This window comes from Stenella coeruleoalba (assembly GCF_951394435.1).
Source record: "Stenella coeruleoalba genome assembly, chromosome: 3".
NCBI lineage: Eukaryota > Metazoa > Chordata > Mammalia > Artiodactyla > Delphinidae > Stenella > Stenella coeruleoalba.
In genome coordinates this window covers 139547880-139564638 of record NC_137148.1, presented here as the reverse complement: position 1 = coordinate 139564638, position 16759 = coordinate 139547880, and the positions used below count along the sequence as shown (strand labels likewise).

Genomic DNA, 16759 nt, shown 5'->3' with positions numbered 1-16759 from the left:
TTTCACCATTACAACACGTTTTATAGGTTGCCAATAACTTTAGGTCTTTTGAGTGAACAATCAATTATACCCTGTGCAAATACCACGGCTGACATGGACCATTCAGGTTGCCTGAGAACACAGAGGTCCTTAGTCATTGTCTCCTTTACTCCCAAAGCACCTTGATTAAAAGGTCTCACTGGCTCTATGTATTTACCTGTTTTTCTTTTCCTCTAGGCTTCAAGGTCCTTGAAAGCAGAAGCTATGTCTCCCTCATCTTTGTATCCCTGGCAGAAAGATGGGGAAGGGGTGTAACATTTGTTGAACATCTGACGTTTGCCAAGCATTCTAAACTTAGTTCCACAAACTGATCTGAGCGTCCACCACATGCCAGACCACTTTCCCAAACCAGGAGAGGAAAGTATCAAGGTCTTCATCTTATGAAAGAAGAAATCAGGTTCAGAAAATTAAGATGGAAATGGTGAAGGCCTTTTTTCTTTTTAAGGGTATTTTGCAACATGATTTAAGGAAATATAAAATATGAGTCCAATGCAGAAGCTCTCCTGGGACTTGGACTCAGAGAAGGCAAGGAAGAATTAAAGAGAAAGAGTAGGTGAAAGATATCATCTCCCAATAAATTCCCATAAGTAAACCATACATTGTAAACAAAACACAATGAGTGACAACACAGTTCTGACCCTGAGAAAATATAGGTAAAATCTAGAATACAGTTATGTCTCAGAAGAAATGTCTGACCCAGAGAGACTCATTCCCCTTCTAAATTGTTCAACACTTATTAATTGTATCCTGTGAACTAAAATGCTAAGTTAAAATCATACCTTACCTTTTACTATTCAACACGTGAGAGTGTAGCAGATAACTATTTCAAAGCCAAAACCACTGGATGAAATTCATGTATGTATGTAGATCAAATTTAGATAGACAGATAGATAGATAGATAGATGATAGATAGATCAAATCCATATATGAATGCAGATATTATGAGAAATATTAAGTCCTTTCCAAAATCTGAATACTTTCTCTCAAAATAGTGGTATTATTAATGGGAAAGCATTTTTCTGTACCTTTGAAAAGTTCCTGGCATAGAATTTTCTCATTAGTTTTTTTTTAAGTTTTGTGTCATGATATCTTACATATCAAGACACACACACACACACACACACACACACACACACACACACACATATGTACTAACAGAAATAAGGAATACCCTTGAGTATCACCGCTACATGCACCCCCAACCCCTGCTGCTTTCCTTGATCACAAAGATCCATCCCTTCAGGATGGCTTGGGACCAATCTGGACATGCGAGTGCCTAATGGCTATGGTCTAAATGTTTGTGTCCCCGCCCCCAAATTCCTAACCTCAATGATAATGGTATTAGGAGGTGGAGCCTTTTGGAAGTACTTAAGCCATGAAGATAGAGCCCTCATGCATAGGATGAGTGCTTTATAAAATAGGCTCCAGAGAGATCCCTGACCCCTTCCACCATGTGAGGACACAGCAAGAACCTGGCTATGAACCAGGAAAAAGGCTTTCACTAGAATCTGACCATGCTGGTACCTTGATCTTGGACTCTCCAGCTTCCAGGCTGTGAGGAATAAATTTCTGTTGGTTATAAGCTACCCAGTCTGTGGTATTCTATTCTAGCAGCCCAAATGGAGTAAGACACTGATCAACTTTGACAGACACCCTCTGAGTTTGACATTTCTTTTGCCCACTTCACTACTTATTAGTTGGTTTTCTTCCCTTCTTCCCTTCCAGGCTTCTTATTTACTGTATTATTCCATGAAGAGGGGACACAGAACCAACTTTATACAATCCTGCAGAAACTCTAGCTCTTGCTTGCAGGTTTCCAAATCCCTTCTAAGGAACTCAAGGAAAATCTCAACTATGAACATTCATGGAGAATTCGTACTAAATCAGTACCAAGCTAGATGCTTAATGATTCCTTGATAAAATATTCAATCTCAACATTGCCTGGCAGCCATGGCTTGCTTTAGAACACCTCTCAAAAGGGATGGCAAAGCATAACCAATTTTAGAAACCATCTACTTCTCTAAAGGAAAACATATATAAGCAATGAAATTCAATATTTACACTGAATTCTTTTTCAAAGAAACCATGAGCTCTCTGGACAGAAACCATATATTTTTTTTATCCTGAACACTCATCACAATATTTGGTACACTGTATACTTCCAGTAGATGCTGGGCAGGCTGACTGAATGGCAGAGAAGGTACTGAGACATATACAAGTTAAAGACCAAGGCTAACATCACAGGTGGACAAGAGTCATTACAAGTACATCTATTTGCATATCAATTTCCAAAACTAGTGGAAGTGTTTTTGATGCTTGCCTTGAACAAGGCTCTAAGGATATGAAGGTAGTAACTTACCAAGCCTGATTCCTTAGTGCTAAAATGTAAGAAACTCAATTGTTCCTGCAAAACCTAAGCACAGTTTAATTTAAAAATGACAACTCAGAAACTTAAGGCTTAACCACGTCAACTGAACAATTAACTTCTTTATTTGAAACATACAATATATTTGAATTACATTTACTAATCATTCTACTCTGTTACACATTAGAAGCTTTTGAGTTATACAAGGAGCATAAATATTGCTTGTGCTTTTAAACTTTTCTAAATACAAGAAATTGCATACTCAGTAATACAGGGAGGGATGACATAGAAAGTCCTTGCGATCCAGTATCACTACTAACTCTCTGATGCTTTTTCTTCCATGTTGTTTTCATTTAAGATCACATAACATTTAGCTTTAAAAAAAAAGGGATCCTATACATTGTTTTGTAACTTGCTTTTTTTCACTTTCTTTGTCTGTCTTTAATGCCTATAGCTTTTAAAATCAGATAAAAATGTTAAATGATTAGCTGTCAAGCCTATATTGAGAACCACGTACTGCTTATTTTTGATAAGTAATGAAAAATTTCATGATTTGTACATTTCAACACCTCAGTCAAGCTGAGGCGATGTGAACAAAGATGGATCTCTGTTCAGAAATATACTGAAACCTAAAACTCAGGTATTACAGCAGAGCTCAAGAGATTGTCAAAATGTTGAAATTTTTAATATAGGCTGACCCTGGGTGACTCTGATTGACCCAAACCCTTTGCCCACAGGTAAGAGTCTCTATTACCACGTCAGTTCACCAGTTGGGATGTTGACTTTCTGACATTAGGGGTGAGAGTAGGGGAGGAGAGAAAGAAAAACCTACCCATTCAGAAACTGTAGTATATTACCAGCAGATTCCCAGACATACTGTGGCATACAAGCCCATCAATTATATAAACTCCCAGCAAGTTCAAATAAAACAATAAACAAAGAAAAGGTCATCATATAACAGCAAAACAAGTCAGGGAAAACAGCTGCCAGTGTCAGGTAATGCTTGATCCAATCTAAGGCAGAAAATATCAAGAGAGGTTAAGACTGCTTATTGGCTTTAAATCTGTAGGTGGTGCGTTCCCTCTGAAGCTGCAGTGCCCAGAAAGGCAGCAATCAAAACCAGTAACCCAGTGGCCCTTTCAACCATGGCTCTCCCTCCCATAATGGGTTGTCAACACCTATTCGTGGGCTCAGAAGCCTGCAGTTTGGGTTATGGTCTATGAAACATTAGAATGGGCTCCTGAGGAGACACAAAAGCTAAAACTGTGATTTACAAATTCTTCATGAGGCTCTCCTTTGGGAGAAAGTAATGTGATCTGAAGCTCAGATCCAGAATGAATCTCTATCTCAGGCAACAAAAAGAGTGATTAAGGTTATGCTGGTCTGTCTAAAGCCCAGATAAATGATTATGATATTTCCAGATTTCAGTTTCAGAGACTGGGCTAACTTCATTGCTAGAAGTGCTTTGACTAGAAAGAAAGCAAGGCAATTAAAAGGTGAAGTCATCACATCTTTAAATACTGAGATAAATAATGAATACTATTAAAATGTTTTTTAAGTTCGGGTTATCAAAATTCCTGCTACTAATGTATTTTGAGTGCTTTAACGCATACTGCTGAAACTTTGACTTTCTCCTAATTACCTGTATAACTTAGTGATGAAAACTGACGGGGTCATTTCATCCCCTTACTTAAAATCCTTCAATGACACCGAGTCCAAATGCCTTATTATGTCCAAATAAGTCCTTCCTGATCTGGGCACAGCCTCAGGGTTCCCCTCCTCAACAATCCTCAGTGTACAAGGCACATTCAGCTGTGTGCTGCTACTTACAAATCCCCAATTTGTGCCATACTGTTTCACATCTCTCTGTCTTCCATGTGCTGCTCACCTGGCCAGGAAAATCCTTCCAAATTCCCCAACGCTCCCTTTATCCCAACTCGACCTCCAACTCTTCCAGGCAAACCCTTATTCACCACTACTTTAATCAAACAGAGCCACAAAATGGGGCTGACTCTGGAGCTGATAACTTGGATTTGCATCCTGCTTCTACCATCCAGTAGTTACTTAACTACTCTGTGTCTTTGTGAAGATGTGAAGAGATGTGAAGAGGAATAATACCTAGAGATGTTGAGGGGTTTAAAGGAGGTAAGACTTTATAGGTAGCTTTTGAGAATACACTAAGTATTCAAAAACTATTAGCTATTGTCACTAGCATCCTCATCATCACTCTCTCTTAAGACCCCAGTTAGGGACTTTCCAGTGGTCCAGGGGGTAAGACTCCAAACTCCCAATGCAGGGGGCCTGGGTTCGATCCCTGGACAGGGAATTAGATCCCACATGCATGCCACAACTAAGAGTCCACATACCACAACTAAGAAGTCCGCATGCTACAACTAAGATCCCGCATGCCGCAAAAAAGTTCCCACGTGCCGCAATGAAGACCCAGCGCAGCCAAAAATAAATAAATTAACTGATAATAAATAAATAAATATTTCTTTTTTAAAACAACACACCAGTTAAAGCTCCTTTAAAATCTTTTGCACAGCAAAGGAAACCATAAACAAGATGAAAAGACAATGCTCAGATAGGGAGAAAGTATTTGCAAATGAAGCAACTGACGAAGGATTAATCTCCAAAATTTACAAGCAGCTCAATATCAAAAAAACAAAAAAACCCATCCAAAAATGGGCAGAAGACCTAAATAGATATTTCTCCAAAAAAGATATACAGATTGCCAACAAACACATGAAAGGATGCTCAACATCACTAATCATTAGAGAAATGCAAATCAAAACTACAATGAGGTATCACCTCACACCAGTCAGAATGGCCATCATCAAAACATATACAAACAATAAATGCTGGAGAGGGTGTAGAGAAAAGGAAACCCTCTTGCACTGTTGGTAGGAATGTAAACTGATACAGCCACTATGGAGAACAGTATGGAGGTTCCTCAAAAAACTAAAAATAGAACTACCATATGACCCAGCAATCCCACTACTGGACATATACCCTGAGAAAACCATAATTCAAAAAGAGTCATGTACCACAGTGTTCATTGCAGCTCTATTTACAATAGCCAGGACATGGAAGCAACCTAAGTGTCCATCAACAGATGAATTGATAAAGAAGATGTGGCACATATATTCAATGGAATATTACTCAGCCATAAAAAGAAACGAAATTGAGTTATTTGTAGTGAGGTGGATGGACCTAGAGTCTGTCATACAGAGTGAAGTAAGTCAGAAAGAGAAAAACAAATACCGTATGCTAACACTTATATATATATGGAATCTAAAAAAAAAAAAAAAAAGGTTCTGAAGAACCTAAGGGCAGGACAGGAATAAAGACGCAGATGTAGAGAATGGACTTGAGGACACAGGGAGGGAGGAGGGTACGCTGGGATGAAGTGAGAGAGTGGCATGGACATATATACACTACCAAACGTAAAATAGATACCTAGTGGGAAGCAGCTGCATGGCACAGGGAGATCAGCTCAGTGCTTTGTGACCACCTAGAGGGGTGGGATAGGGAGGGTGGGAGGGAGACGCAAGAGGGAGGGGATATGGGGATATATGTATACGTATAGCTGATTCACCTTGTTATACAGCAGAAACTAACACAACAATGTAAAGCAATTATACTTCAATAAAGATGATAAAAAAAAAAGCTCCTTTAAAAAAAAGAAAAACAGCTCTTGGCCAAATACCTCTTCTCCAAAACATATTGATTACTTACTCTTTTGTTCTACCCCTGAAACTTGGACATATTTCTAATGCAGTTCTCATATGGAATCACAAGTATTTCTTTTATATATCTGTTCCCTCCCTGAAATCTTCTCAAGAACAGGAACCATGTCTCATTAATCTTGTATTCTCAGTGCCTAGAGGTGCCTGACACATGGGAGAAACAAAAATAAGTATTAGCTGAATGAATAAATAATTGAATGAGTTCCTAAAAAAACAAGTGAAAACCAAATACTGATCAATCAAATCATGTTTAATTAGTCTAAGGAAATTTGATATTCAGAGAAATCATAAGAAAAATTCAAGGAATGGATGAAATAATGGAAAGCACATAGATTTAGGAGTCAGGCCTACCTGAATTAGAATCCTAGTTGTTCTCTTACAAGTTTTATGACATGGGACAAGTTATCTAACCTCTGGGAAACCCTGCTTCATTTTTAAGTAAGAAGATAACATCTACCTCATAAGTTAAACAATAAATAAGAAGATACAAGCAAAGTACCTGGGCCTACAAGCAAGTGTTCATTCATTTATCACTTCCCTTGGCCTTTAATGTAGAACTATTTTTGTACATTTCATTATTACTTCATCTTTGGGTTAAATTTGGATCTGCTAAAATGCTTCATAAAACTGTACCATCATAGTAGACAAGTTTTGTTTTCTTGTCCTGTATCCACATTCTTTAACACCTGGACATATACACCCCATGTGCGACCAAATTCATGGATTTGTATACTGTGGACAAGTGTTCTTTGCTTTATTTCAACTGCTATATTTTCCTTCTGCTCAAACCACTAATTTCAACCTCAGAATTTGGAAGGTAAGTAAGTAATCATTATCTGAGGTTCCAAGAACCCATGCTTAGACCTAACCCTGCAAATGCTAATATATTCTTTACCACTGCATTACCAATAAATTGATCAGCTCCATATATCTAAGGAAGATAGAGCTGCAAAAAAGAGAAGACAGAACTAAAGGAAACACACGACAAATCCCATCTCTTTTGTTAATTTGACTAGGTCGGACCATCACGATATAAATTCTTCAGTCACTCAGTTTTTTTAAAAAATGGATTAAACTTTTATTTTTCCAGGCTTCCCTGGTGGCGCAGTGGTTGAGAGCCTGCCTGCCAATGCAGGGGACGTGGGTTCGAGCCCTGGTCCAGGAAGATCCCACATGCTGCAGAGCAGCTGGGCCCGTGCACCACAGCTGCTGAGCTTGCGCTCTGGAGCCTGTGAGCCGCAACTACTGAGCCCGCGTGCTACAACTACTGAAGCCCACGTGCCTAGAGCCCGTGCTCAACAACAAGAGAAGCCACTGCAATGAGAAGCCCGCGTACCGCAAAGAAGAGCAGCCCCCGCTTGCCGCAACTAGAGAAAGCCCGTGTGCAGCAACGAAGACCCAATGCAGCCAAAAATAAATAAATTAAATAAATAAATTTATATTTAAAAAAGGGCTTCCCTGGTGGCACAGTGGTTAAGAGTCCGCCTGCCGATGCAGGGGATGCGGGTTCCTGCCCCGGTCTGGGAGGATCCCACATGCTGCGGAGCGGCTGGGCCCGTGAGCCATGGCCGCTGAGCTTGCGCGTCCGGAGCCTGTGCTCCGCAACGGGAGAGGCCACAACAGTGAGAGGCCCGCGTACCACAAAAAAAACATTTTTTTTCCTACCGTAAGAAAAATTACTCATGAATTTCAAACAAGTTTACAGGTTTGTCAGGGAAGTTTTTAAAAAAGGAGGGTATGGTAGGAATGACAGAGTTTCTGATTTCACACGTTCAAGGCATTCCCAGTTTATCTGTAACCATTCTTATCTTTCATTCTTGCTTCAAGAATAAAGGGAGTGGGCTTCCCTGGTGGCCCAGTGGTTAAGAATCCACCTGCCAATGCAAGGGACACAGGTTCGAGCCCTGGTCTGGGAAGATCCCACGTGCCACAGAGCAACTAAGCCCACGTGCCACAACTACTGATCCTGCGCTCTAGAGCCTGCAAGCACAACTATTGGGCCCACGTGCCACAACTACTGAAGCCTGCGCACCTAGAGCCCATGCTCCGCAACAAGAGAAGCCACCACAATGAGAAGCCCACGCACCACAACGAAGAGTAGCCCCTGCTCGCTGCAACTAGAGCAAGCCCGTGTGCAGCAATGAAGACCCAATGCAGCCAAAAATTAAAAAATAAATAAAACATAAATTTTTAATAAAAGAATAAAGGGAGCAAGAAGAAGATGATATCGATGTTACTATTGATAAACAGAGAAACTGAATTAAAACCACCCAAAATCTTGAGATCCACTGGACAGACTTGAATCATACGTAGATATCAAACTGTTCATTTAGCCTCTAAAGCCTAAATTTAATACAACTGCAAGGGTGGAGAAATGGGAACCCCCATAAGGTGAGTATGGACACAGAGCGTCATCTACCTTTTAATATTATGTAGCATCATCCATTGTGTCCATTGCAGATGCAAGTGGCATTAAAATTAGAAAACACATAATCCCCCTTCAGCTTCTCCAAAACCCCAAAACGTCATGATTGCTAATGAGTGGATGGCTTACTTTTACTAGATTCCAATTCTTGAGGACGTCAACAGACACACAGGCTAACAGCTGTATTTGGCTTATCAGAGGAGTAGAAAAAGAGGAATAAGAAACTTTGCAGAAGTAACTAATACTACAGTAGTGTGGCTATTAACAAATGCCCCCAAAGTAGAACTCAGATCCAGAGAAATGCAACTTTACTTAAAGCATCAGCTACAAAATAAATAGTTGGCCTATCAACCCCACATAGTGAAATTTAATCAAACTGAAAAGAACAGCTGATCTGTCTTCAAGAGAAAATGAGGGGGTCGTGGATAATATCTCTAACATATGGATGGCTGGTTACAGTACATGACTGTCGCACAGAAGGTTTATCTGTAAACACTGCAGCAAGTCTGGGGTTTTTAACTGCAGTATATGGCTGGTTTCAATCAGCTGCTGCTAGCAGGAAATCTATGGCCCATAGGAGCAATTACCCATCTCTTGACCAAGGCACAGGGCAATTATAGGCTACGGAAGTACACTCACGATGCTGGAGCACTTGACAGTATGGTGCTAACGGAGTTTGGACAGGAAACAGTGTTTGGACCTACATTTCTCAGTTTTAACCCCCTCCTCAAATCCTTCCATATTTCTCTTATCTCACAAGATGGCAGCACAGAGAAATTGTGGTCTGCAAAAGCAGTGTCATCTTCACCCGAAATACAGACAACAGGGTTTTCTCTCCCCTGTACCCCCCTACAGCCCCTTAAAATTATTACACTCATCCTGATTTTTCGAAATGCATCACGCCTTCCTCTGTGGTTTTACAGATTTCTTACCCAAGTGTCATATTCAGCATTTGGTGCTCATTACTGACTAAATCAATTAGCCAAATTAGGACTTCTAATCTCAAGGAAGTGAAGAGAAACTTGTCAGGGTAATAAATGGGGAAATAATTACTCTTTTATGTCACTGTGAAAAAATATGTCAACTAGGTATCCTTAAAGAGGTAACCTCTCTAAGATTAGAGAAAGGAAAATGAAAGATAGTAAGTGGTCTGTCAGGTAACCGTCCATCCTCATTACATTTCTTTCTTTTTTAAAAAAAAATAATTTGTTTGTTTTTATTATTTTGGCTGTGTTGGGTCTTCGTTGCTGTGCGCGGGCTTTCTCTAGTTGCGGCGAGCGGGGGCTACTCTTCATTGCGGTTCGCGGGCTTCTCATTGGGTGGCTCCTCTTCTTGCAGAGCACGGGATCTAGGCCCACGGGCTTCAGTAGTTGTGGCACGCAGGCTCCAGAGCGCAGGCTCAGTAGTTGTAGTGCATGGGCTTAGCTGCTCTGCGGCATGTGGGATCTTCCCCGGGCCAGGGCTCGAACCCGGGTCCCCTGCACTGGCAGGAGGATTCTTAACCACTGCGCCACCAGGGAAGCCCCATTACATTTCTTTCTAACAGAAGACCTAATGTGCTAAGCATCATATTAGGTGCTTAAGTGCATTGTCTCATCAAGCCTCACAATAACCCCAAAGCAGGTACTACAATCATCCTCATTTAAAGAATGAGATAATGGAGACTCAGTTTGAGTAATTTCCTCAAGACATCACACCTAAATACATGGTGGAATCAGGACTTGAGTCTGATCTGTATCAGTCCAAACCCTAGCTCTCAAATACCCTATCATTCTGCCCCTGCTATTATTGGGCAACTCTGTGAGAGGAGATGAATAATTGGCAAAGTCACTCTATTATGCTCTCACGATAGACATTAACAATGAATCCCAGCATCCTTTCCCACTGAGTGTAGACGGGACCGTAGAATCTCTCTCATCACAGTATTTCAGGAAGCCAACAGTCTTCAATTCTTACGCCAACTTCAGTTTAGAATTCCTCAGCACAGTAGCCTTGGCACAGTACTTGACCTATTAGTAGGCGATTCAATAAATGTGAGATTTTAAGAGATCATTGTATAGAAGGAACATAGACCCAAAGCGACCAGGGTTTAACTTGTGGCTCTACCGTGTATTACTCACATGCTTTAAGCAACTTATCTAACTCTGAGTCTTAGTTTCCTCAGCTGTAAGAGAAGGAAGGTACAACCTACCTCACAAAGCTGTGTTTAGGATCAAATGAGATGGACTCTGAGTTGAGGTAACTGACCCTCCAGAAATACTAGGCCTCTTAATAATAAAGAAAGATGATTAGGTTTGCATAAAACTACCAGCATTCCCAAAGACCAAAATAGATAAGAGCTATGCTCCTAAGAAGGAAGAATGGAATGAAAAATAATGGAGTATAGTGAGCATCCTGGAAATGAGACTGTGAAAGAAAGTTAAGAGACTTGAAAAAGACATATAAGGTCCTGAATTGAGTTAGAAAAACAAAAAGACCACCCCTGGGGAATGGATGGTGGGGTGGGATACCTTTATTATATCAGGGCATGTGACTCAGAGGAAGAAAATGTAAGGAAAAATAATCAATTTCTTACTTCTAGGTCTTGGACCCAGCTAGTAAGACTGAATCTTTGTTCTCGTCAATTGAGAAACTCCTAAGAGAGCACAGTAATATATAGCGTAAACTATGAGTTAATTTTAAGATAACTGATCCTCCCCCAGACTACTGGTGACCCTGTCTTTCTGGGGAATCAAATAGAGACCCAACCATATATCATGGGAGGGGAAGGGGGGCAGTCAAGCACAATGCCCAGCTCGCAGGAAGTGCTCATGATTAATGCATATTGATTTTCATCCTTGTATCCCTTAAGAAAGAAGAAAACCTGGGCTTGGACTTGCTTCTCCAAGTACACCTTGGTTCCTGCCTACATAGAAATGCACCATTTCTGCCCTGGCCCTTATAGCTAAGTAGCTTCCAGGTGAGTGGAAGCAACAGTGTGCCTGATACAGTTTTCCAAAGGGTCCTGCAACAGAGGATTGGGGTTGTCTTTTTTTCCCTCTTTTTATTCCTGTATTTCCTACAAGACAAATCTCAATTCATCCAGCAGATCACATCTGGACAGAAGTGGACAGCACTGAGTTGCTTAATCCCACGAGTCCCCCAACTGCATGGCACAGTCCTCTTCCAGGCTCTAGTGGTGATAGAGAGGAGTAGATGCAAAGAAGCCACAAATATTCATAAAACTGAGTCAGGGAATTCCCTGATGGTCCAGCAGCTAAGACTCTGCACTCTTAATGCAGGGGGCCCAGGTTCGATCCCTGGTCAGGGAACTAGATCCCACATGCTGCAACTAAAGATCCCACACACCGCAAGGAAGATTCCGCGTGCCACAACTAAGACCCAGTGCATCCAAATAAATAAATATTTTTTTAAAAACTGAGTCATAAAAGAATTAATGAATTACACTTACTCTCACAGAGTTGGTTTGGAAAAAAAATGACAAATATATTGGAAAAAAAGGTACACTACATTGCAAGAAGCCCAAACTATCAGGTTTACTGCGTGGTCAACACCTCTGACTGTGTTTCACGTCCTCTTTTCCCTTTATTTATTTTTTTCCTATTCTGTCGTTCATGATTCAAGGCTTGAGTTTAGGGATTAGGACACACCATGTGGCTTTGCAGTTATGGATTCTCACTGATGCCTAAATCCCCCATCCCACTCCATTAAAGCTTCCCTTCTTTTTTTTTTTTTTTAAAGCTTCCCTTCTTGCTGAGATCACCTATTTCTGATTCTCATTAGGTTTATTCTATAGATCAGAAATGTTTGTGCTAAAAAGTCCACAGAGGCGGATTTTATGGAAATCTGATGACACTCTTATTCCAATATTTATAAAATGCTTCTTTGAAGAAAATACAAGGAAGATTTGGGATCTTTAAGACACTAACTGCTAAGGTTTTCAACTATGATATGACTTCACTTGAGTTATTGAAAACAAAGCAATAGAAAGATGCTTTGATGGATTTAGAAAGGTCAAATATCTTTGGTGACACTAGATATTCAACTCTGTGACAGTCAACCTCATTTTTATGACAAAATATTTCAGTTTTTTTTCCTTGGTTCACAGATGCTCTCTTTATCTCACATTATACATTCACGAGGCATAGTGTTGTGTTACGACATTCATTCTGGTCTCCTTAGCCTCCTGGCTGCCTACCCCTTTCCATTACCTTACCAAAAAAGTAGCCACAAAATTAAGGGAAAATACCCAGCTTAAAGGGCAAGGATTTCTAGTAGCGGAAAAAGAGTGGGAAATGAATTGTTTCAGACCCAAAGCAATTATATTTTGAAGGCAGAAGCAGACATCTTCTGGCACAACTGTCAAGACGTTACAAAAAGATTAAAGGAGTTGGTTTTTTTTTGTCATTTAAAATCTGTTTCTGGTTCTCAAAAAAAAAAAAGGTCTGCTGTTCAGTTTGTGATTTTTAATAAGATTTCTCAATAGACTCACTGCTTTTAAAAAAAAGTGTAAGGGAAAAAAGAAGCAAAAAATCGAAGGCCATGTAGCAAATACAGCAATGACTTTGACATAGTATCATTCATTTTCACCATTCTGGTGGATTTAGACAAGATTTTTGTAGGAGGTTATACCCTATACAATAACCTGTCAACAAAATATACTTTTTGCAGAGACTTTTCAGGATTTAGGATTCTATTGGGGTTAGAGTAGAAACACCAGATTAATTCCTTTCAAAACTCTGGGAACTTTTGCTCAAGGAGGCAAAGGACGGTATTTTTCACTGTTAACAGTGTGCAAACCTCTCCCTAAGCTCCAAATGTCCAGAAACTATTTCATCCCCATTCTTTGGGATACAGGCTCCCTCAATTCTTCATGAAGCACTGATTATCAAGCTCCTGCTGGAGAGACACAAGAGGGTATCTTGAAGAACTAACTGAGGTTATTCAGTCAAAAGGGCTGTGATTTCCAGTGATTATCCTCTACCCTGTTCCCCACCTTTATGACATGGAAATTGTTTTGGAACTTGTTCACAGCCAAATTCTCTCCATGGCAGCTGAGCAATCCCCAGTTCTCTTTCATCTTTCACATTCTCCCCATCTTCACGACATTCTTCATCTCTTTCCATTGTTGGAGTTCAACGTATTCTTTTCAAAGGCTTCTCTTCTGGCCTCTCTTCACCCTCCCTGTACATCCACTTCTGTTGGTGAGCACGGTGAGTCACAGCCTTGCCCTTAACATCTTCATTAACTGAGGGACACCACAGATGGGAGATAGGCTCAGGGCTTCATTTTCTCTCATCCTGTTCCCAAGTTGCAATAATGCATGCACAGAATGGGGTTAGGAGCTGCAGGAGGCCACACCAAGTAAGTATGTGAGATGACCCATCCCCTCAAGTATTTTGCAATATTTTGAACAAAACAAGACTTCTATTTGGAAAACAATTAGAGGACAGCATGTGATGGTAATTAATGAAGGCTGAGTCACCTGCCATATGGTATGATACGTATAAGATCTACTGGAAGGGGCAGAGGGAAAGAAATGCTTCTACTTAATCCAGTCCTTGCATCCATTTTTCATCCTGTGAACTCATTCAGGTGTCAACCTGTTATGGCAAATGTGACTTTGCAAAGGAACAAGTTCTCAACTCTCCTCCTACGATTTACAACCCTGGTGACATTTCTCCTTCTTTTATTTCCCCTTGAAATTCCAAACTACCAAAATTACCATCAAATACGATACAGGAATCCATTTAGAGTGTATCTCAGCCTCCTCTAAAATATTTACACGGCTGAGTATGCCTTAACTTTCTACTTCACAGTTTAAAAAAAAAAAAGACAAGAAAATCAAAGCTTCTGCTGAAGTTAGGTCAGCAAATTGAAAATTTTAACATGAAGTTTTACCAATAAACTTGTCTTATTCTAATGCTCCCCAGATGGAAAAAATAAAATCTGAAAGAGGCTCTTCTGAAGTGAGGAAATACGGTGATGCTTCCAGGAATTTAAGATTAGAAAACTATTTAATTTCTCATTGAACTCAATGTATGCCTTTGGCCAGTCACCTTTACCAGATATTAAGAGGGGACGGGGGGGAAAGATGATGAAACTTAGATCAGCATTTACTAATTGCTAGAAAGTTTATAGGGAAAGAGACTGAAAGTATTGAGTCATTTCTTTGAAAATGCAGCATATTTCACATTTCCCGATATCACACTGTAAAATACAATAAAACAGAAAGAAAAGGAAAATGAAGACTAAGATAAGGAAAAAAGGAACTTGAAAAAGAAGAACACAATTCTTGAGCACCAATAACAGGCCAGACACTTGGCTAGGTCCTCCATGTACATTATCTCATGTAATCCTCCTAACAGCCACGCACAGGGTCATTAGGAACTTTGTTTTACAGATGAAGCATTTGAAGATTAGGGAGGTAAGAAACTTGGTCAAGACCACACAGCTTAGACCACACAGTGCAGAACTAGGATTTGATTCTAGATCTAACTCAGACTCTTGTCTTCGTGCTACTATATTGCTTCTCCAAACAACCAATCATTCCTCAGGGGTCCTTCCAGAAGAAGAGTCACACCCTACACATTTTGGGTGCCAAGGAGACAGCCTTCTACTGGGGAACTCCCAGGCTCAGCTAACCAGGGGACACAGTGAACACATGGAAATAGATATGATTTTTTTCCCCCTCTCCTCTCATTGCCTCTTCTGATCTCCCTTCACATCCTCCAGGCAAAAGCCCAGCCACCTGGAACATCAAGGAAAGTGAAAGCATAACCCATCAAGGTGGATGGAGATCAGGAGGGAAAGTGTGGGATCATCAATCTCCAGTTCAGCACAGACCCACTCATGACCCAGTAACCAGGGGACAGAAAGAGTTCCCGACAGAAGCCTGACCACAACAACAAAATGGTCCTAATTCCCCAGGGCAAACGTACCTGCTCGGTCTATCTAACTGAGAGAAAAGGTTGACAAACGTACAAGCAAGAGAAAAAACGTGCTCAGAGTATTTTATATTTGTCAATGTGCAGTTGGCATTGGGGTGACCTGCTGTATGGAAATGGGACAGGCTTGGGGAGGGGGAGCTGCTGAAAAGAGAGGAGAATGCAGAGGATGAAAGCGAGACAGACAACTCAGAATTCTTTCCTTTTGAATTTCAACCTGTTGGATAAAAACAATAGCAAATGAGGCACTGAATATGCATGAGGCCTAGAAGGTATTTTAAGTTTTTCAGGAGACAGCTCGCTGAATGGAATTGCTAATTATGTCTCACATTGCTCTGTCCAATTCAGTTAGCTTGATTATAGCTGAGTTGTCAACTCTCCTGAACTTGAGGTTCCACAGTTGCAGCCCATTCTGAGGTTTAATTCAAAATTAGAATTAGCTTTTTCCCCCCAAAAAAATGTTTTCCCTCACTGAAGAGCTAGTTTTACCCATTGTGACAACATAACCTTTCTCAACAAAAATAAAATTAAAACCACCAAGGTTTCAGATTCAAGGCTTTCGGGAGTTGGTGGAACTTGGGAATGTGATCACAGCTGTGACAATTGCAAATTAAGATTGAACAATGCGCCAAATTAAAAGGGTGAGAAAGAGCAGAGCGCCATATGGAGTATCTCGCTGCTACCCCTACAGGATGCCTTTGATTTCTTAGGATAAGGAGGCTTTGCCAAGTGAGATATGGACTAAATAGAGCCCTAGAATCTCACTCTTTTTTTACCCTAACCTGCAGTGACTGCCTGAGTCAAGGCAGTTGAATTTCCCATTTCCTTTCCTTGATGTCTTTACCTCTCAAATCAGACAAACCTCACTCGATAATGGTGCTAGTGAAGTAGAGGTCCTAGCTGGACAGTTATATAAAGATCAGAGGCTGTCTGGAAAATCAGGACCTCAGGAGAATTTACCCTAACAATAGAAAGACTGGGGCATGATAGGCTTAGTCAAATAAAATGTCATTAGATTCATTCAGTGTGATGCCCTTGAGCAAATCCAACCATTCCCAGCCAAGCCCATGCTGGACGCATGTCTGAAATGGATGAAGTACAACAGAGACTGGAGAAAGATGAGCAAAATTGAGAACACAGCAGTCCTGCTTGGGGGCCCCTCCAAAATAGCAGTCCAGAGAGGGAAGGAGCAATTTTCCCGCCTTGCCCCAGAGAGCCACACTGCTTTGGGGAC

At 40.6% G+C, this 16759-nt stretch overlaps 1 protein-coding gene across 1 annotated transcript in view; it reads right to left on the bottom strand.

Annotated features, from left to right (window-relative positions):
* LOC307185039 (uncharacterized protein) overlaps positions 1-16759 on the bottom strand; it is a 127293-nt gene that overhangs the window by 58723 nt on the left and 51811 nt on the right. The window contains exon 2 of the mRNA XM_079918828.1: positions 6143-6297. Within this exon, the coding sequence (XP_079774954.1) occupies positions 6143-6192 (50 nt within the window). The 5' untranslated portion in view covers positions 6193-6297. The remainder of the gene's footprint in view (positions 1-6142; positions 6298-16759) is intronic.